Here is a 22512-nt window from a genome sequence, read left to right as displayed (position 1 = left end):
AAACCGGGGGGAAGTGAGGAGGAAGGGAAAAAAGCAGCAAGATTCCTTTGGGTAACAGCAGTTTTCTGGGAACAGAACAGGGCCTTGGATGATGGGCAGGGCTGCTGAGGGAGGCTCAGGTAAAGAGGAGGGTGCATCCTAGGCCAATGAACAAGAAGGACATTGAGCAGGTAACATAAGTGAGCAACCAGCACAGTGTGCTGTGGACCACACAGAGGGAAGGGGAGTCAGTCTGTGGAGAAGCATGTGATCCAGGACAGGAGGTGACATGTTGTCCTGCAGACAGTGGACAGCCATGAGAGGGAGGCAGGAAGAGAGTGGTGACTTAAAAAAATTCAGGGTGGCAGGTGCAACAGAGGGGGTGAGGGAAACCTCAGGGTGTGTCAAAAAAAATCCAGGTGGTGGCAATGAAAGCAGGGTCCCAGGGTTGTCACCGAAGAAATGGAGATGAAAGGATGAGTTCCAGAGAGATGTGGAGGAAGTCTGGAACTCTGAAATGGTGACGGATGGGAAATGACCCAAGAAGGTTGGAGATGTAACTCAGAGGTAGAGAACTGTCCATCATACACAAGGCCTGGTTCCTTCCCCAGCATCACGGAATTAAAGAGAGAGGCAGGACAGTGGAGGTGGCATTGACTGCCAGGCTTCTCGTCATTGTCATCAGGCAAAGTGGAACCTTGAAGTGCTAACCTGGAGTCGTGGTGCTGGGCGTGTTGAGTCTACACTGAGAGCAGGAGCTCGGTGGCTGCAGCACCTGGTCCGTGCTCACTCAAGTGGTCCAGGTCCCATGACAACGCTCCAGGCCCATCACCTATTTCTCACAAGGCCACAGGGCTCCTGCCTCACTGCAGGTCTCAGTCAATGCGTGCAGAATACACATGTGCTGGAAGAGTGGCAGTCCACTCAAGATCATCTCCAGGAGGTTAGAGAAAATGATTCCAGGCTCATCACATTTCACTTCTTTGGAGTAGGAAATCATACGGGGAAAAGAAAACAAGGAGCAAGGGAACTGATAAAGAGCATTCTTTGGGCAATAACCCACATTCATGGCTTGTAGCCCAGGAGCCCTTGGTAAGGAAGACCTTAAGGTCTGTCCTATGGGTGAAAAGAGAGTGGGCCCATCCCTCCACTTTCTCTCCCCCACAGCATCCCAACTCTGATCTACTCCACACAATCAATAGCAATTTAAGATTCATTTGAGGGACTCAGTGGTAGGGCACTTGCCTAGCCCATGTGTGGCCCTGAATTTGGTCCCCAGCACTGTAAAAACAACCTCTCCCCAAAAAAAAATCTGAAAAAGCATCTCAGGTTTCAAAGAAAAAAGGATTTTTAGTAACTTAACATTGTGTACAAAAATTAAAATTGGACTGAATAGGAAAATTGTCAATTAGAGTACTTACCATTAACCGCCACAAAATAAATAACATGTCCTCTCAGTGGCTTCTGAGATGATCTCGTGTTTCCATGTCCCCAGAAGCATTCTTTCCATAGAAAATCCAAACAGGTTCAAAGAGACAAAGTGTGATCACTGAAGACTTCGAGGTGACTACAGGACTCTGTGCCAGACACTCTCTGGAGCCATTCAGGACCCTATCCTGCTCTGCACAAGCCTCAGGTGTTATGCAGAAGCATCTTATGCCTGCCCTCAACTCCTGATCCTGAGACACCACCCAAAGTGACTTTGACCATGCCCCACCCCCACCACATCCATTGAGTTGGAAGACATTGAGGACAGCTGGGTTTCCATGGTGACAGTCCAGGACTCACCCTTGCCCTGGGGATGCCCCCCTGCACCCCCAATTCCCCAGGTGTCCTCCCTAATACCTCTTGCTCCCTCCCAGTAGAAGCAGGGTTGAGGGGTGGAGGGTGAATGGGACAATTACCCATGGCTAATAAGGGACATCTGGGAGGACTCAGGCACCACTTCATTTAGGGACTTCTCATTATGGCTCCTTCAGCTCCAAGCTGACAACCTGATAATTCTCTCTGATAGCACAATATTTGGCGGCTACCTTGACATTGTCCTTCTTCCAGGAAAGATTCTGAGATAAAAGAATGAGCTATAAAATCTCCATTAGAGCAGGGAGAAAAGGGCCTGGGGGAAGGAGCTCTGCTCCCCACTCTCCTCCCTCCCCCTCTGGCTCCTCCCTCCAGCTCCTCCCTCCCCCTCCTCTCCCACTCCTCCTGCCCCTCCTCCTCCACCTTCCCTCCCTCCTCCCTCCTCTGTTCTCCTCATTTCCCTCTTCAGCTCCTTCTCCAACCCTCCTTTTCCCTTTTCTCCTCTCTCATATCTTCCCTCTTTTTCTATCCTGTTTTGGTGCCAAAAACAGTCTAATTACAACAGAAAACTTGAAGAGACAGAGAGAGAGAAATCCACCACACATAGCTGATTAAAATGTCCTATGAAATCTAATTTGTGAAGCTCAAATCAGAATAAAAAGTGTTACTCCCACAATTCAAGGCCAATTTGATTTTTAATGAGACTCCTCAGAGACACGGCCAGGATCTCATCAGGCTGTGAACCCCGCTACCTGCCCGCCTGCCACACGCTCTCTGATGTGGAGCTCAGCTCACCACCACACCCTCTGCTGCCCCCACCCGCTTTGTTGAGGTCACCTGCTGCTGAGAGCTGAGCCCTATGTGTGGTCTGGGCCTGGGGCTATGGCCTTCCAAGGGCAACAGTCAGTGTCTAAGACATCTGTGGGGCCAGGTAGGAGAGGAGAGGCTGCACTCACTTCTGTTTCTCTTGGTCATTTGTATCTGCAGGTTAGCAGGTAGGGAAAGAATGAAGGCTCAGAAGTCAAATGGACCCTAGTCCAACCCCATTAGCTGTGTGACCTTGGGCTGTTTGCCATGGCTCTCTGATCCTGGTTTCTTTGTTATAAAATGAGGATATTTCTACCCTGAAGTGCATTAAATGAACCACAGATCACACCTGTATGCCAGATGTTCAGTGACTGTCAGTTTCCTGTTGTCCAGTCAACTGTAACTGCCCAGGGAACACAGAACCTGTAAACTCCCCTCCTCACTCAACCCAGGACCAGCCTTTGGGAGCTGCACCAACTTAGCTCAGTAGATGGGAACATGGTCCACAGAGTCAGAAGACTTACATTTGCAGCCCTCACCCCGCCACTTTACAGATCTCGAGGCAATTGAGTTAACCCCAATGCCCCTCTCTGTCCACTCCCTGCGGAGTGGGTGGGTGGTGACAGGAGGGGCAGGGACCAGTGTTGGTGAGTGATCAACCAGCACAGCACAGCTTCTCTTGCTTTTTCTCACCTCCCTTGCTCTTGCTTCCTCATCTGGAAAATGGGCATAAAAATAGTGCCTACTATTTTTAGGTTTTTGTAAGGATGAAAATATTAGTGAGCTAATATCTGAGCCTGCATCTTGTACACGTGGCCAGTGTGTTTGTTTAGTAAAACACGAACTGATAGCTGGAATGGTTCCAGTCACCTTGTTTCGAGGTGTGGATGGAAGATGTGGACTCCACTGGTGGTCTTCCCGAGTGAGAGGAAGGCTGGGCAGGGTCCACTGCAGCAAAGGAAGGGGCTGGAGAACCTGGTGAGACGTGGCCACCAGCTCCCTCCACTGCACCTTCACCCACACTGCACCACCACCTGCACCTCTGGGTCACTAGAACAGTAGTAATAGAATTAGAACCACCATCTTATTTCTTGAATTAAAACCATATCATTCCCCAAGCAAGTGGGGATAGGTAGGAATTCAAACAAAGAAAAGGGGGAGTGGTTGGCCCTAAGCATGTGGGGTTGGGTGACCTCTTGGGGAGCTGGAGTGTGGCTGATCCCCAGTGCCAGGAATGGGCATTGATGAGCAGAGGGGATGGAGTCTGAAAGGAGGGGACAAAGCTAGGGATAGGCAGGGAGGCACTATGGGGAGGCCTGGTCTCCTGGGTCAGCCTCAGCTCTGCTTCCAGTACTGCGGGGGAGCCCTCCAGATGCTGGCCGTACCTGACCACTATGCTTGTATCCTTCCTAGGCCAAGTCTACTCCTTCAGCCAGCAACCCCAGGACCAGGTGGTGGTGTCCGGACAGCCAGTGACGCTGCTGTGCGCCATCCCAGAATACGATGGCTTCGTTCTCTGGATCAAAGATGGCTTGGCTCTGGGTGTAGGCAGAGACCTCTCAAGTGAGTACCTTCAGACCCCCAGGAAGGCCTAGCCCCGGCCATTGCCTCATGCACCCATCCACTCCCCTAGGGAACGCCCACCTTCCATCACAGGCATGGCGGGGAGGTGGGTGGTCAACCCCTGCTGTCACTGCAGCTCCCAGGGAAGAGCCAGGCTAGGCAAGGCCTGAGCCTAGATTCCTAGAAGTTCAAGGGTCTCTGACTGCCAGTGATGACATACAAGTAAGCCCTCCATTCTCAGGGTCCTAAGCCTAGCCCAATGTTGCCCTGGAGAATCTATTCCAAAGTCAAGCACAGGAAGTCTGATTTCCAGAAATTAAGTGTCCTAGTTTCTTGGCCCAAAATATTTCCCCCACATATCAAAGTATGACCTGGCTTCCCACCCAATTAAGGAAGCCAAGTGAACTAAAGAGTCATAAAGAAACCTGGTGAGCCGTAGAGGTCATGTTATAATAGGGAGAGAAAATAGGAAAGTTGGGGGCTAGGGAGATGGCTCAATTGGTAGAGTGCTTGCCTTGCGAGCACAAAGCCCTGGGTTCAATCCCCAGCACTGCAAAAAAAAGAAAAAACAGGAAGGTTTTTGTTGTTGTTTTGGTACTGGGCATTTAACTCAGGATGCTCTACCACTGAGCCACACCCCAACCCTCTCTATGTTTGATTTTGAGACATGGTCAAGTTGCCCAGGCTGACCTTAAACTTGCTACCCTCCTATCTCAGCGTCCTAAATCACTGCGATTACAGGTATGCGCCGCCACACCCAACTTAGACAGGAAGGTTTGACAATGAATGCCAAAACTTGTTCAGCTGCCCGGGCTGGTGTCCCCCACACTGAGCTCCGGGGTTCCTGCAGCTGCTGGCCAGTGAACACCCTGATTGGTGTCCATGCTGTGTCATTTGCAGACTATTGTGAGTGGCTACCTATAAACCCATCCAAACACCTTTCCAATCCGCCTCCACCCAGCAGAAAAAGAATGGAGTTATCCTCCTGGTCACTGCCCCATTAGCCATTGTTATTCCACCCGGGGTTGGGTGCTAAGCACCCTGGTTGCTTGCTAAGTTTGACATAAACAGTAAAATCCAAAAGGACAGATCTGGGTGTCATTCCCCTGTGATTTGACAATGGCTGAGGGTGGCTGCTGAGTGAAAAATATGTATTCAACTGAGAAGTAGCTTTTGCCTTGTTCATGGTGTACAGCTGCAGGAAAATAAAAATCGAAGTGCACTCAGGAACCTGATGGCTAGGAAATTAATATTTTAAAATGTGAGTTATGTCTTGCCAAAAATGTATATTGAAACATTATAGCAATGGTCAATAGCAGTCACAGGGTTTGAATGCTGCAGCCCAACTGAGCATGGATAAAATACACAATAATATCTCCAAAATATACTGTGCTGCCATAAAGTTTAAGTATTATGGGAACCAGCCAATTTCAGAGACTCTGAACTCCCTTACCCTAGAGAAACTGGGAGAATGATACGACCTTCCCAAACAAGAATTGCTCATGTTCTGGGCGGCCCTGAGCTTGGCCCAGCTTGTTGCCACTTAAGGAGGCTGTCTGGGCTCCTGGTCAGTGGTTTTCAGTCTTTGGTCAGGGGCAGGGGTGTTTAGGTCAGTGACCAAGAGGAGGTCATGCTCACCAGGGATGGTTCAAAGAATGTCCTCATGGCATGATGATTGCCCCCATCCAGGTCCATAAATGGTTTTCTGGGGTCCAGGCTCCAGGCCTGCTTGGTGCTGAAGGACAATGGCTCTGTTGAACTGGAGTCTGCTTCCTCTCCATCTTGACTCCAATTAGAGGAAGAACCTGGATCCTCTTCCTATAGAGCCCATAAGCTCACGCTCCTGATAAATACCTGTTCTGTATTTGACCACTTGTCCCTAAAACAGCATCCTGATAATAATGATACTTATCAGTCTCGATAAATACTCCTAGCCTGCCTGATGAGGAAAGGAACATGACAGGACCCACTTCCATTCAGCAGGCACTTGCAGAACTCTTAATACCTCGAGAGTTTTCCTGGAGGGAAACAGAGGCCCAGTATTGGACCTCCACCTGCTATCACTTTGCCCTCTTCCATTTGAACCATGTAGCCCCACTTAGTGTACCAGGCATGAGACCCTCACCAAAGACCTGTCTTTCTGGTCACCAAGGCTGGAAACACTTCCTCATATAGATAGGTCATTTTTCTCCAAAGAAATTCAAGTACTTCTCAGATATAATCTCAAAATCTACAGTTATCCAGAGGGACAAAAGAATTTTCCCTTTTATTTAATAAATAAACAGAGTCACAGTAGAGGAAGAAATTGTGTCATTTGTAACCAATCCCAATGCACAGGACTCCCATCTACTAGCCCCAAAGGCAGGAACCTCCTCTCTAAGTCACTATGGTCTTTTATTTAAATTAACCTTTAATACGCCAGGCACTTGACATTATTCTGTTTAGTCTTCGCTTGTGAGGTCCTTGCATTGTCTTCATTTCACTGATAAATAAAGAAACCAAATCACAGCTAACTTAAAGAAATTCACCCAAGTCCAGCACAGTGGCATGGACCTGTAACCCCAGCAGCTCGGGAGGCAGAGGCAAGAGGATCACTAGTTCAAGGTCAGCCTTAGCAATTTAGCAAGGCCCTAAGTAACTTAGAGAGACCTGATTTCAAAATAAAAAAATTAAAAGGGCTGGGGATGTGGCTCAATGGTTAAGCACCCCGGGTACCCCCCAACAAAAAAAAAAAAAAAAGGAAAAGGGAAGCTCACCCAAGATAGCAGAGTGAGGCTGGCATTTAAACCCAGGCAGTTTGACTTTAGAACCCAGACTCTAAATAATTCTGCCTCCTTTGGGAGTAGACAGAGAGTAATGATGCTGTGGAAGGAGCTAGAAAGTTCTCAGAATCTATGCTTCTGAATCTGTTTTCCAAAGATGATGCCAGTCCTTGGGATAGCATCGCAGCTCGCCGCCTAATTAGGCAAATACAAACAAACCCATCACTGATGTTTTCAGCAGCCCGCGAGAGTGAAATCCTGCTGGTGATAGCTTACAAGACAATGAAAACACCAGCTCCAGCCAAGATGCCTGCAGGGGACCAGGGACTAATCACAGGACAGCAGGATCCAGAGGCTGGGCTGCAGGGGCTGGGGGCGGTGAGCCAGCTGCATTGAGGGCAGGCAGCTGCAAGAGGATCTGACTGGAGGGCTTCCAGCCCTGCCTCACTCGAAACCCCTCACCCAGGACCCAGAGTGAGCCAGCTGCCCTTACCTGGGCTCCTTCCCCAGCCAAGGGCAGATGGGTGGGCAGGAGGAGAGAGGCTGCCCTCAGGGGTGCAGCTGATTGCCTTGTGAGCATCTCTGGCCGGGCCTGCACAGCTGTGGAGGGCAAAGCCCCTTGCTGGCATGATGAGGACAGTGGTGGCTATAAAGGACACCCACAAAGCATGCTACCAGGCGTGGTGGAGAGTCACAGCTATACACCAAAAAGACACACTGGTGGCCCTCCTCCCACCTCTGGACCACCCTTAGCTTATGTAGGTGGAAAGGTCTTAGAACTCACCTAGTCCAAGCTTTCATCCAGTGTAGACATCACCTCAGCAGCATCCTGGAGAGGTGAGCATCCAACCATTGCTTGAATATAGGCAGGGATGGGGACCTCACTACCATTCCTGGCAGCCTGCACTGGATCTTTGTTGGACTCCTCAGATATCTTAAAGTGCTGTCTCTGGGTGTTACTGTTGTTCTTGAGAGCAAAAGAACACATCTGACCCACTCCACAAGACTTGGAGATATTTGAAAAGAGTATTTGCACATCTATCTGTCTGTTCCCCCTCTCTCTTTCTCTCTCTCTCCCCCCCACCTTATCTCCCCTTTAAAAGGTCAAATGTATACAATTCCCTCCTCCCATGGTAGGTTCTGAGAATTCCCTGTCCTGGGGAAAATCTTTCAGAAACAGCATCCATTTGGGGTGGCTGAAGAACCAAGAGGGGGCAGGGGTGTCTGTGTGAAATCCCAGGTGCACTGGTTTCCTGAGGGAGGTAGAGTACTAGTGAGGGATGCCTGGAAGATGGGTCCTGGTGAGACAAACTAAGGAGGTTTAGGGCCCCAGATCCAGGAAAGAGAGGAATGGCCCAGCCTGGCCAGCTACAATTTAAGTTAGCATTTATATTCAGCCCTGCACAGCAGCAGGAAAACTGATTAATGATTTATCATTCTCAAACTTTTATTTATCTATTATTCATCGCCAGTGGTAGAAGGAGCCCCAAATTCCTAAATGTCCTGAGCGCCTCAAGTGCTTAATCAGGCCCTTGGGCTCTGGAGGTGGGTAGTAGAAATGACTGGAGAAGGACCACTTAGGGTTCAAAGTGTCCCAAGATTTCCAGGCCCCAGTAAAGTAGGCCTGTATTTCAGCTCCTGTCCATCCTGAAACAAAACTTTTCCCCAAAACAATTCACCCTGGATCCTTTTCCAAATATTTCTTTTTTTTTTTTTCTTCCTTCACTCTCTCATTCTGTTTTCTCTGTGAATCTCACCCTGGCTTGCTTGTTTCTCTCTCTCTCTCTCTCTCTCTTTCTCTCTCCCTTCCTCCCTCCCTCCATCCCTCCCTCCCTCCATCCCTCCCTCCCTCCTCTCCTCTCTGTGTGTCTCTTTATCAAAAAGCTTGGCTTCTTAGTAGACCACAGTACTGATCATACCATTTTCTAGAGCAATAACCCAGCTGTGTCTGACCATACTTAGTAATTCCATTTCTTTTTCTTTTCTATACTTTCCTAATAGTGGCTCTGCTCCTACTTTCCTAAACTTAAAACCAACAGTATCTTTGCACACACACGTGCACACACATACACATGCTGCCCCTGGGAGACTCTGGCTTTTTAGCTTCTCACGGGAGATCAGCAATAGCCAACGTAGTAGGAGACTCATAGAAAGGGTCAGATAGTTGAAGCTGAAATAACATCTTGAGCTCCTGAAAGAAACAGGTTCTTGAGGCTGCTGAGGGGAGGTGGCAATGAAAGTGATGGACGAGAGAAGGGAGGGGAATGCAGGGAGCAAAGGTTGTTTTACCATGCAGATAAAGTCTCCCAGTACCAGTCATCACAGGCCATCTCTGTCTGGGCCAGGTGTCAGGTCCACAATCCCTTTTACCTGTGAAAAGATCTTCCCTCAGCAGATGGTGGAGATCAGATGTAAGAACCTCTGCCTGCATTTGTGCACTGTTCACCAGGTACATTTCTTTTTATAAGAGGACAGCTTTTCAGAGTTGTTCTACCTGGTGCCTATGGTACCTCCAAATAGCCATCTGGAAACAGGCTAAAGAAGTATATTTTGGTGGAGTGTTTTGATCTCTCTCATCTGCCTGCTGTCTCCACAGGTTACCCACAGTACCTGGTGGTGGGGAACCACCTGTCGGGGGAACACCACCTGAAGATCCTGAGGGCAGAACTGCAAGACGATGCTGTGTATGAATGCCAGGCCATCCAGGCTGCCATCCGGTCCCGCCCCGCGCGCCTCACTGTCCTGGGTAAGAGCCATCTACATGCAGGGGGCAATGAAGCTCTGGCAACCAGGCTCAGCTCCACGAGGGGCCTTCTGGGCAGGCTGGAGGACTCACTGCTGGCAGCATCCCACAAGGCTCCAGCCACTGCTGCCCCCATGGCGTGTGTTCCCTCCTCCCTCATCCCTCCACCACAGGGGACAAGTGAATCCTCCTGCCTTAAAAAGTCAGAAGGCCAAGGCCCACTGACTCCAGTGTGTTTGCATTTTAGGAGCTAATGAGAGATCCTGGGATCTTGGGTGCCTGGGTACTCTGCACGTGTGAACAAGACCAGGCTGCAGGACAGTGCACAGTCTGTCCCTTCTTTCTGAATGGTCCTCTACCAGGGTGCCAACAAAGCCCTACCTTACTCCCTCAAGTGCAGAATTAGTCTTAATATGGATTCCCCTGGAAATTCAGTATCCATAGGGATGGCCAGTGACCCCTGTTCTTTCCCCACACCACACAGTTCCCCAAGGATCTTGGTTCTCAAGTCATTCCTAAAAAAATTTATTTTAGGTCCTTATTCCAAATCACACATTTCCCCCTTGGTCTTTCTTCAAATGTCCCTGGGACAGCTCTCCCGAAGAGGTCCCCACTCCTTCGTTCTGGCAGACGGTGGGATGGGCTCACTTGTTAACCCCTTAAACCACTTCTGGTTGAGAGTCCAACCCCCAGGAGTCTCCATCCTCTGACCAGATGTTCTGAGAATCAGTGGTGCAGGGAAACAGGTTTTGCTCATAAGTAATAATAGCTCACATTTGCAGAGCAGTGTACAGCAACTCTCAAAGCCCTCTTACACACATAACCTCTGCCATTCCTGAGGCACTCTGTCAGTCAGGGATTATTACTCCAGGTAAGAAACTGAGGCTCAGAGAAGCATAGGACCTGGCCCAGGTTCTCCCAGCCAGGGCTCCTTGCACCACTTCCTGACTCCTTGTGGTCCAGTCTTTGCCAGGCACATGTGGGATGGAGCACCAACAGGCAGAAGAGGGAAACCCCAGTCTGCCCCAGCTGCCTCTTGGCAGCTGCCATGGAGCAGTGACGACAGGGTCAGCAGCTGGGGTGCAGCCTCGTCGTCTGGAAGATAAGGTGCACGGCTGCTCAGAGATGAAATATTTAAGAGCGTGTCAAGTTATCTTCAAATCTACATGGCCAAACATACCGGAGCAGATGATTCCAAGCAGGGCAGCAGACAGGCCCCGGGGGAACTCTTACAACTCGTAGCTGGGCTTCTTGAGATGGGGAGGGGGAGTTTGAGGCCAACCTCACTGCTTCCTCCAATCTCCCAGTCTCCTCTGGCCTGTGAGGAAAGGATGGAAAAACAAACCGTCCTGCAGGATAAATAGGTTGGATGATGGACCAGGAGGAAGGGCGTGAGAGGGCAGCCAGGAATGCTTAAGAGAGCGGCAGACTTAGCCCCTAATGGTCTTTCTGATTTTAGGGTTGCTAAATACCAAAACAGATTGGCTAAGTAAAGTTGTAGGATCTCCACCTTCAGAAATGATCCAGCCCCCATCCTCCAAAGAATCTGCCTCTGCTGGCTTGCCTTGGGGCAGGGGACTGCTACAGAGCACAGAAACTAAGCATCGTTCACTCCTCCAATGTCACACGAGACCTAAATTAGATGGAGACATATCTAGTCCTTCAGGCATATCAGCCTCACCAGCCAACCCTGGCCATTTATGTTTCCTTCCTCTCTACCATCTCAGTAAACCACAAATGCCAACATATTAACTCTAAATTTTTCCACGTGTTTTGCAAATAAGGAAATAGACTCAGAGAGGCAGAGGTACTCACAGGAGGTCACACAGATTAATTAATATCTAAAATCAACTCTACATTTCCCAACTTCAAAACAGTGCTCTTTCCCCAGTCTCCTCATCTCAAATGCCAGCAGAATGTCATCTGTCCGACTGGTTAGGAGCCAGACTTCTCAGAGCAGGGCCTCGGGATCCAATCTAGACAGACATGATTTGGTCTTGAGTCACATCTAAAAGACATTTGCTCCCCACTCTCCAGGGCCTGACCTGGCATTGTGTTCTGGGCACAGAGATGGGCTTGTGGGGGAGAGGTGTCTATTCAAGTCTGGAGATCAGCTGAAGTGGAAGTCGTCATAAAGTCCCCAGCAGGGTCCCCTCAGTACAATTCCTGAGCATCACAAAAGTAACCTGATCGGGCATCTTGTCCATCAACCTTTCATGCAGTCTCTGTAAAAATCATTCATCCTAAGTAAATTAAATTCTGAGCTCTGCCTATAGCTCTTTCTGATTCCTTGACGTCTCCCCACGCTCCCACCCTTCCTATAGGTGCCCCTCTTCCCTGCCCCCGCTGGTCCTATAGGTCCCCCAGCCACCATCCGTCCTACAGGACTCTGCCTGGCTAAGTTTCTCCGGGTGTGGAGCCTCACCTGCTGCCCTGAAGGGAGGCCCCACAAGCAGAAGCCGACTCTGCTTGCTGACAAGGGAGCCCTGGTCTAGGAATAGTGGGTGGACAGAACGCTGTTCCACAGAGGGGAGGAAGGTGCTTGTGAACCCTGGCCCAGCCACCTTCCTTTCCACCCAAGACCCCATCTGCTTTGTTGTGACATCTTAGCCTGGGAAAATGTCCCAGCCGGCTCCCCTAGGGGTGCTACCTTTCCTGTGTTCCAGGAATGAGAGAGCTTCCTAATTTAGTCTGTATTTGCCTGAGATAGATTTTTAATTAAATAAAGTAAGAGCCTGATTAGAACCTGCAGAAGATGTGAGAGCAGAATGAGATGGTATTCCTGCAAAATTGCAAAGCAAACACTTTGGCTGGAACAGAGAGAGGCCCCCGGGGGTCTTCCATCAAAGCACCAAGTGAGGAGGGCAAATACGAGAGATTATATGGCCAACAGATGTGCATTGTTAAAATATGCATCTGCCAGCAGCGTGCTGGAAGAAGCCAGAGGGCCAGTTCGCAGAGCCTCCCGGGCTCCAGGGAGGGGATGGGGACTGGGCCCGGCAGGCAAGCCTAGAGTCACAGACACATTAATTAGCGTTGTGTTTCCAGCTCTCAGATGCAATCAGGCAAGGAGTAACTTTGAGCTGAGCATTTGCTACCCTGGGAGGCAGAGAGGGAGAGAACTAGAAAATGAGGGGAAGATGTGGGGGAAGGAGTTGAGCTTGCTAAGCTGAGAAAAGTGTAGTCTGGGGAGCCCCGTCCAGGTCCATGGTCAGACTCCATTCCCTCTGCGAGACAGCCAGCTACCAGGGACCAGCCCTTTATTCAGTTCAGGTCAAAACAAGCATCTTTCCGCATGCAGAACAATTCAGGAATCTTGGCATAATGGAAAGAGATGCGGACTTAGAGGCAATGATCTTGGTCCTATCATTAGCCAGCTGTGTGATTCTGGTGCCATTACTCAACCTTTCTGGTCTGTTTCTTCATCTGTAAAATGAGAGATGATGAGAAAAAAAAAAAAAAAAAAAAATGATGTCTAAGAACTGTCCAGCTCCCAAAAGGCTATACTTCCACAGTCAGAAGTCCAACATGCTACACCATCTATTTTAGGAAAATGGGCCATCCCCCACTGGAACCAAGATTCATTTGGTGCCTGAGGCATAGAAAGTAACTGATTAGGATGGTTTAGACAGCATTGCACCTTGAGGCTGGGAGATGGATCTCTCAAAGTCCCACCCAACCCTGGGATTCTGGGCGTGGCTAGGTACCTTAACCCCCAGGCCTCCCTCTGTATCCATCTTCCATGTATCCCTGGCCTCCTGTGCAGAGACTCAGCTTAGGTGGACATCACAGGACCCCATACACATGCACAGCGCTGTGGTATGGTAAGAAAAGCCTCAGACTGGGCAGTAGAATACTGTTTGCAGCTCACTGTGTGACCTTGTAGTGTCCTTGGAGCCAGAGCTGAGCCTCTTGTGTTCAACTCTCTACAAGCAGCACTTACTACAGAGCAGGTATTCAATAATATTTGTTTGGTTTTATTTTAAAATGAATATGAATGAATGAATGTGATTTCTGTTACTTCGTCTATAAATGGGGATACCAAAAATATCAACCTGAGAATCATTGTGAACTTCAAATACACACACTCTATAAACAATCAAGCACCATACACACTAAAGCTGTACCCACACACACATGCATCTACACTTTTTCCAAGTGCAGGAACTCCAGGTTTCCTGTCACAGTTCAGAACTGTAAGGATGGTTTTGCACTTGATCTTTCAAACTGCTTGAAGACAGGAAGTAAAGATCTGGGGACCCAGGGTAAGGAGGAAATGGGTGCCAAGGATCTGATCAACAAATATTTACTGAGCACCTATTATTCACCAAGCCCCGATCTAGGGTTCATTAGTAAATGAAAGTCAGGACCACTCCTACTGTGGTGCAGCTTGCTTTCCAGGAGGAAGTGAAACCATCAATAAAATAATAAACAAATTAAACAAGTAAATTATGTCATTAGAATGCCCTAGAATCTTAGGTGGCAGTGAAGGTTGTAGAAAAGAAAGAGTAGAGCAGGGTGAGGGGATTGGAAGTGGGGGAGGGGTGTCAGGTATCTGATTGACCATTTTAAAAAAGGGCATTTTCCCAATCTTCCTCCCCATTTCCCTCTTCTTCCTGGATTGTTCCAATATTAACTCTGCGGTCTTGTGACTCTGGTAGGAATAAAGCTTCCTAAATCAACATGAATTATTAACATTGGAAACCAAGTCAATTCAAATAAAGAGGGTGTCTTTTACAATGCCAAGCCCAAGAGACTGAGAGGCGCCTAAATGAGGTCCAGTACATTCTGTGTCCTTGACTTGCTCTCTTAAGTCCACAACATGGGCAAGTATCTCCCAATTCTGATGCCCAAATCCTATGGGCACAGGGGTCCAGAGGGGAGCTGTGAAAAATCCAGGCACTTCCAACAAGGGAACGCAGAGGGAAACAGAGCCTGGGAACCCGGCTTCTAATCGGTCTTCCCAAAAACCATTTGCTAGAAACCCACTCACAGGCAGCCCAACCTAAGATTCTAGGGCATTCTAATGACATAATTTACTTGTTTAATTTGTTTATTATTTTATTGATGGTTTCACTTCCTCCTGGAAAGCAAGCTGCACCACAGTAGGAGTGGTCCTGACTTTCAACTCACAGGCAAGTCAGTACGGAATAGTAGGAGCAGTTTTTCAGGGCAAGAAAGTGTCTCTGCAGAACAAAGCCTGCCATGGCACACAGAGCCCTCCCAGGCTCCGTCCAGCCCCAGCTCCACCACCCACTCGCTTGGATCACAACCAGCTTGTCATTCTGTCCACTAACCATGCCTCTGGTTAGATGTAGATGTTCTTCCCACCTTTCTTGGTTAACTTGCGCCTACCTGTCAAGAGTCACTTTAGACATCACCTCCAGGAAACCTTCCCTGAAGCCCACATGGCCTGACTGTCCCCTCTGTCTTTCTTGTGCCTTCTGAGGGCACCTTGATCACAGGACTCAACATGTTCATGGAGAGTAACCGTGTTCATGTCTGTTTCTCCCGCTGGGTCTATTGGGGGCATCTGGCATCCTTCATGCCCAGTACAGCCTGAGAACACACATTTGTTGATCAGTGAATTCCTTTCATTTAATTGATGCAACAGGGCTTGAGGGCAAATCAAGGGTAGTTTACACTGGATCCCACCATAGAGAATAGTGCCTGGCAGACAGTACCCCCAAACACATGTGAGTGCTGGGTTGGGTTGGGTTGGGTTGTCTTGTGTTTAAGGAATGCTTTCTGCCACTGTGACAAATTAGCTGAGATAAACCAACTTATAAGGAGGGAAGTTTATTTTGGCTTGGGTTTTCAGAGATTTCTGTCCATGGTCCCTATTTTGGGGGAGCCTGGAGCAAAGCAAAACATCATGGCAGGAGCACATGGTGGAGCAAAGTCACTCAACTCATTGTGGCCAAAAAGCAGAAAGAGAGGAGAAGAGGAAGGCACTGGGGTCCCAATATCCCCTTCAAGTATATATCTCTAGTGATCTGACTTCTTTCCCACCTCCTGAAAGATTCACTACCTCCCAACAACCCCACAGGCTGGTGACCAAGCCTTTAACACATGGGTCTCTGGGGGAAATTTCCAATTTAAACTACAGGGTAGAGCCCAGGCTCTGGGAGCCAGATTACCTGCACTTAGAACCTAGCTCTGTCATTTCACCAGTGGTTCCAACTTGGTCAAGTTACTTAACTCCTCTGTGCCTATTTCCTTGTGTGTAAAATGGGAGGCATAATCCTAACTGACATCATAGAGTAATTGAAAAACATTAATGAAACAACATAATGCAAAGCATGTCTCAAAATAGTGCCTGATATGCAGCAAGACAAATAAGCCCATGGCTGTTATTGTTGTATTAACTATTTTTATTATTGCTATTATTGTGCAACGTTAAGAGACACCAGCAAGCAAGCCCTCCTTCCAGGGCATCAGACACCATGTCCTGGAGAAGCTTTCCCAAGCAAGAAGCAAGGCAGAAAGACCTGGTTCCTGCAGGTCCCTCCCAGGTGCATGCCTGGGAAGACAAGCAGAATGGATTTCCTTATCTTCTTATTAAGCATGTTTTGCCTGGGCCCCGGCCTGGTCTTAGGTGCTATATCTCATTTGTGCTGCGTGCCTGTTTCCTGCCACATTCATTACCCTGCAAACGGGGGCAGCAAACAAGGCAGAGATGGGAGAGAAGTGCAAGAAAACATCCTTATCTCCTGAAGGTCCATATGGGAGCCGGTCTGAGCTATTGTGCACCCCATTCCCGCACACCCCACCCCAGCACCAGCTCCTTCCCTCTTCTTCCTGGCTACTCTGCCCTTCTTGGTGGCCCTGACCACCCCCAGTGTCCCTCCTCTCTTCTCCCTCCCTTTAGCCACTGCACACGTCCTTTCCCTCTGAGTTTAACTCTTCAATTACCTTCCCTGACTGACAATGAGGAGATCCCAGTGCAGAACCATGGAGTTGCCTTAACCAAACTAATAAAGTCTCCCTTCTAAATTAGAATTCCCTTGGGGGAGAGCTAATATCTGAGGTCCACCTAATGGATTCCATGCCACGTGCCACCCTGAGTGGCTGTCCACAGCTGCTGGGGGTGGGGGCAGGGGCAATTGAGGGCCTCCCTGGAGCTCTCTGTAGCTATGGGGTTGTGGTGAGCTGACCTCCAGAGCTTGGTCTCCCTGGACCCTCCCTCCTCCTGCACCCTAAGATCATCTCTGTGACCATGTCCCTACACCACTGGCTTGCATATTGCCCCAGAAAGGAAGGGCCTCTCTGCCTTCTTCTCCCTACCTTTCTCCCCGTTCTTCATCTCAGCCTCTCTGAAATGTGAGTCCCCTCCCTAGCTGGGGCCATCCACCAGGCTGAGAAATGTGGAAGGGAGCATAGTTGCTAAACCATTCTCAAGACTGCAGAAGCTGTCGGGGATGAAGGTGAACCTGGGACTTCCTTTTCCTGCCTGCACGTTGGTGGCAGTAGCAGGCAGGTTATTCCACAAGAAGGGGAGACCAGATGCCAGGGATACATATCCCCTAACTCTAGCCCACCCAGCACCACCAAGGACGATTGAAACAGACTAGGCTAATTTTCTCAGCAGCCTTCCCAGAATGGCCTGGAAGTCAGACACTGCCTGTCCCAGGACTTACTCAACATACAAAGCTGAAAGCAGCATTCCAAATCACCACCTCCAGAGGCAGCTCCTCCAGATCCTTTGGCTTTCAACACCAGGATGAGGCAGGGAGTTTCTTAGAGCCCACTCAGGGTCTGCAGCACATATAGGGTGCTCAGCTACCTGCTCCCCCCCTATGGTCCTAGTTCTGCCCATCCCCAAGTGTCCCCCACCCCCATCACCAGATGACGTAGGCTCTCCAGGGCATTATTGTGCAGTCCTGAAGTGTGAAACCACCATACCCAGAGCATTGGCAATTCTCCAGATCCAAACAGAATAAAGAGCCCTTTCTGGGAGCCAGGAGGCATGCTTTGCTGTCCCAATCCAGCCCACTGTTCAGCTGTGAGCCACAGGATAACGATGCTTAACCTCTCAGGTCTCTTTTCTCTCTAGTAAAATCAGGAACTGGGAAAGATGAGTGGAAATCCACTCCGCAGTTTGACAATGATTCTCCCGCAGTTGCTTATGGTTTGGGGGTTCGTCATGAGGTGCATTGTTCCCTAAGTCCCTCTTCTCTTGCTCCTGAGAGCAAGGATAATATGTCCTTCAGCTGCTTTAACCAAGCATGACCCTGGGAGATGCTGAGCAGGCTCAGCTACTCAAAAAGAAGAGCGTGAGCTCAGACCACGGAGATTTGCAAAAGGCAGGACCTTGATCCTCTGGTGTCTGTCATTTGGCATGAAACCAGAAGTTCCAGTGTTGCCTGTGAAATCCAAGCACCTCTTCTTCAACCCTTGGAGTGCAGCTGCCTTGAGGAAATCCTCGCCCACTCTACCCTTCATTGGGCTGGCTCCTCTGGCCTGGGTGTAGCTTCCAATATCCCTGTAAGCCTCAAAAGGCACAGGCAAGGGTCTGCCTCTGTCCTGGATCCTACTGGGGTCCTCACTCAGGTAGTCCAGCTGACCATTAGCCATTTACAGAGTTTGATTATGCATCATTCATAGTCATACACACACAGACTCCTTAGCTTCAGGGAAAATGTGCTATCGTGCACACATGTACACACACACACACACGCACAGCAAGTATGGCTAAATCATCAGTATCCTCATAGCAGAAAGACACAAGAATGCCCAGTCAAGGGAATCAGTCACTGTTGGGAAATGGGAAAGTTCTTTTTGACTTACAAAAGTATTGACTCTCACCCTTGTCGGCCCAGAAAAGAATGGAGTAGTTGGAGCATGGTATCATCGGCATGAGCCCCGCTTCTCTATCGATTCCCCTTAATGACAAATGAAATGCAGGAGAAACGAGTCAGCAGATGAGAGGGAGGATAGGCCCACCAGGTCATCTGTGAATGAATCCCCAGGACTATCTGAAGCCAGCCCCAGGGTAGACCCAGAGAGGCTGGAGCTGGACAGGGAGCCCTCTAAGGATTCAAAATAGCTCACTACTTCCCCGCTCTGACCTCAGCCCAGGCCTGAGACGAAGCTTTCATGGCAAATTATGGATTTAAAACTGGCAATGAATCTCCATTACAGCATGAAATGAGAAAGGAAAATGCCACTAAATGGAAGCCTTCCCCCCGGCAGCCAGTGGGGTAAGGGAGGGTGTAGTTTTAGGAGAGAGTTTAGAGACAAAGTCACACAACCCACATTACACTGGAAGAAGCCAAGACCAAGGAGAGAGGGGATGTGAGAGAGTGGGAAGGGACTCCAGTCTAAGGGAGACCCCCTCTGCCCCACATAGGACAGATCACTACAAAGGCAGAAGATGTTATGGCCACTAGCCAGGAGACTGTGGTCAGTTTTCTGAAGGAGACACGCTGCACTTCAGGGGTGAGAGTGTGATTGCTGTACTGTGATGGCACCTGCTGTAGGTCCCACTGGAGGCATTGAGGACCCATGACCCACTGCCTTTCCAAGCATCCTGGGGGTCAGTGTAGCTCCTGAAACCATCTTCCTTTTCATTCCATACCAGGGTGACATCCCTGCAGGCTCTAGAGATGAGGGTCAAGAATTCTCTATTCTGTTCCAACACATACACACACACATATGTGCCCACTCACATACATATTCTCAACACTGCAGGTCTCCAGTGTCCCTATATTCCCAATTTTCAGCCATTTACTCTCCCTATGTGTTCTGACCCTGGAAAGGAGGGGGTTGTCATGATTTGACTCAGACATTGGAAATAGACAAAGAGGAGCAACAGCGGAGAGAGATAAGGGGTCAGTACAGCCTGGCAGCACCAGACCCAATCCTTGGCCCTGTTCGCCTGAGCTCAATCAGCACCATGGACAGCGTGAAGTCCCTGAAGTCAGCTGGTGCCTGGAAAACACATGATATATGAACTGTGTACACATTAAAAGAAGTGGGGAGGCTCAGCTTGCTAGAGAGAAGACTTAGGAGAATATGGTCCTTCTCAAATATTTAAAGAAGAAAAATAGATTTATTCTGTAGAGCTCCAGAGGGCAGAACCAGGGCCAGGGAGGAAATTCTTTTAATCTTGACAATTAAAACTAACAGTCAGAGCGTGGTGATGTAATAAGTTCTCTGTCGCTGAGAGTATCCAAGCAGAAGCTGAGTTTTCCCATATGCCTGATATTAGAGGGAGGAAATCAATTTATTCCCAGAGGTGAGATAATAGCAGCAACAATCCCAATTCTGGAGCTGAGCAGGAATTGGTGGGCTGGCCCAAGAAAGGGGAAGATACAGAGAGAAAAGCAGAACCATTTAAGAATGCTCCCTTCCTATCCAGATGTCCCTGCACCACCGTTTGTCTTGAATTCTGCAGAGAGAACTCCAGCTCCAAGTGGATTATTAACCAAGATCAAAAGTTGTAACTGAGAGAACTGAAACTTGGTAGAAGTTGGCACAAAGGAAAGTAACAGGTAGTTAAGTCACTGAGTATCATTCTAACCCAGCTATACTGCAGACCTCCTGGTAAGATCTGGGTATGCCATAGGACTGTCACAGATATGAGCCTGAGCTTAATGGCTGGGAGAAAAGGGAAGGAGACCACAATACGTCCTTTCTCGTGACATGCACATCAGCTACAACAATGTCTCAGAGTTTGGAGAAGGAAAGGAAAGGTCAAGGGCAATGGCAGTTAAACAGAGCCCCCTTCCTGAAGGAATTCCATGTGAAGCCAAGCTTGGAGGACATCAGAGATGCCATTTAGAATAAAGAAGGGGTGAGAGGATACCAAACCTGGGAGTTGACCTCTGTGAAAGGGCCAGAATCAATCCAGTTGGAACAGGAACTCTGTGAGTCAGAGTTCCCACCGGAACAAGAGGTATATGCCAGGACAGGGTAAGAAATGAAGGTGAGATATCAGAGCAATGGCGGCAGCTTCTTCAGAAGACTGGCTTTCACCCACAGGAAGATCTGACTAGTCAAACAGGGTACTAATAAGGACATGGACAGCATACAGCTTCAGAATCCTCATTCAGTGGTTCTGATCTTTCCAGACCTCAGCCTATAGCTCCCTGGGTTTGTGCCACTGAGCATGTCATCTATACAGAAAGGGCAGCACACCAGTTGGTTCCAAATGGAGATAAAAGAGAAAGGGCAACAGCAGTGAGCCCCCACTGTACACCAGTCACCACTCTGGGGTATCCACGCACGTACCTTACCTTCTTACCAACTCCGCCAGGCAGATCCCATGCCCCTTTTATGGATGAAAAAACTGATACATACTGAGACTCATTAACTTACCCAAGGTTTCCACACAACAAAAGTAAAGAATCTGAACTTGGGTTTTTCTGGTCCTAAACCCTTTCCTTTTCCAAGTACTGCTCCGTCTTAGAGTTGCCTGATTCCCCCTTTAAAGAAATGCACAATGATATAGAGCTCCCTCCAGTTCTAGGATCTCCAGGAGTCTTGTCTGAACCCTCACAGTGCTTGGGGCCCACAGAGTCAGGGAGTTGGCCCAAATAGTGAACCCAAGCCTTTCAAAAACCCTTCCTGGCAGTCCCTGTTCTCCAGGTGTGCCTGAGGATCCAGACCCTAAGACCTAGAACACCCTCTTTCCTGGGGACTGTCTGCTACTTCCTGCCCCATAGCTCTGGACCCTGCATTACTCTCTCTGTGTGGAGAAGGTTCTTCTGAGAGGGAGGTTCTCAGGTCCCCAGAAACACCTAGTTACCTCCATCTCACAAAAATAATTAGCTGAGCCCCGCAACCCGAGAAGGCTGTCTTCCAAGAAAGTGTCACATTTTCACAAGTTGATCAAGGTGTTTGTAAATGTTTATCTAAGGGAAGAACTTTTCATGTGTAAATATGTCAGGAACAGTGTGAACAGCTGGGAAATCACCCAGGTGGCACCTTCAGGGTGGAGACAAGGAAGGGAAGGGAGGAGAAGACTGATGGGCACACAGCAGTCCCCCTGCAAGGACCGGCTCTGCTCTGCCAGCAAACACACAACTCCTCCCACCTCTGCTCACTTCCCCCCACATGCAGTCACTAGGGTGCTCAAGAGAACCCATTTCACAGATGGTCGGCTGAGGTGAACAAGGAGAGGAAATGCTGTCGGCCTTCCTTATCTAAGAGTTCAGCATCTATGAAAACACTTGAGAACAAATTGCAAAATTGCATCTGTACTGAACATCATCAGACCTTCATTTTCTTTCTTTTCATGATTCCCCAAACAACTATTAACAGAGCATTTCCACTGTTCTGGGTATTACAAGTAATCTAGAGATGATTTAAAGTATGAAGGAGGATGTGGATTGGTTATATGCAAACGCCATGCCGTTTTATATAAAGAACTTGAGCATCCATGGATGTGGGTATCTTTGGGGGTCCTGAAGGTAATGCCCCACAGAAACTAGGGATGACTGTATGCTGGAGGCTTCACAATGTGTGGACAAGGGATAACAAGTCCTCTGGCTCTTCCAGACAAAGCTGAGTCCTGAACCAATGTCAGTGAATCTCCTCTCACCTTTAGGCCTAGCCCCAAATACCCTTTATTTTTTTTAAAGCTTTCCTGAGTTAAAAATTATGCAACATTCAATTAACCCATTTCAAGCACACAACACAATGATTTTTAGTAAATGTGTAGAGTTGTACAATCACCATAATCCAGTATTAGAACATTTCTATAAACCTCAAACAACCCCTCATCAATTCCCCTCTCACTCCAGTCTTAGGTATCGGCTCATCTGGTTCACTCTCTATGGATTTGTCTCTTATGGATCTATAATATAAATAGTTCTGGGTTTTTGTTTGCTTGTTTTTTGTGTGCTACTGGGG

General features: G+C 48.7%; 1 protein-coding gene across 4 annotated transcripts in view; it reads left to right on the top strand.

Moving 5' to 3' along the window:
• The window catches only part of Kirrel3 (kirre like nephrin family adhesion molecule 3), a 568427-nt gene that overhangs the window by 466396 nt on the left and 79519 nt on the right, over nt 1–22512 (top strand). For all 4 annotated transcript variants that reach the window (XM_047517042.1, XM_047517040.1, XM_047517041.1 and 1 more), the window contains exons 4-5: nt 4000–4149; nt 9508–9657. In XM_047517042.1, coding sequence (XP_047372998.1) covers nt 4000–4149; nt 9508–9657 — 300 coding nt within the window. The remainder of the gene's footprint in view (nt 1–3999; nt 4150–9507; nt 9658–22512) is intronic.

This window comes from Sciurus carolinensis, chromosome 11 (genome assembly GCF_902686445.1).
Source record: "Sciurus carolinensis chromosome 11, mSciCar1.2, whole genome shotgun sequence".
Lineage (NCBI taxonomy): Eukaryota > Metazoa > Chordata > Mammalia > Rodentia > Sciuridae > Sciurus > Sciurus carolinensis.
The sequence above is the reverse complement of the archived record's forward strand: the minus strand, read 5'-3'. Positions and strand labels throughout refer to the sequence as shown.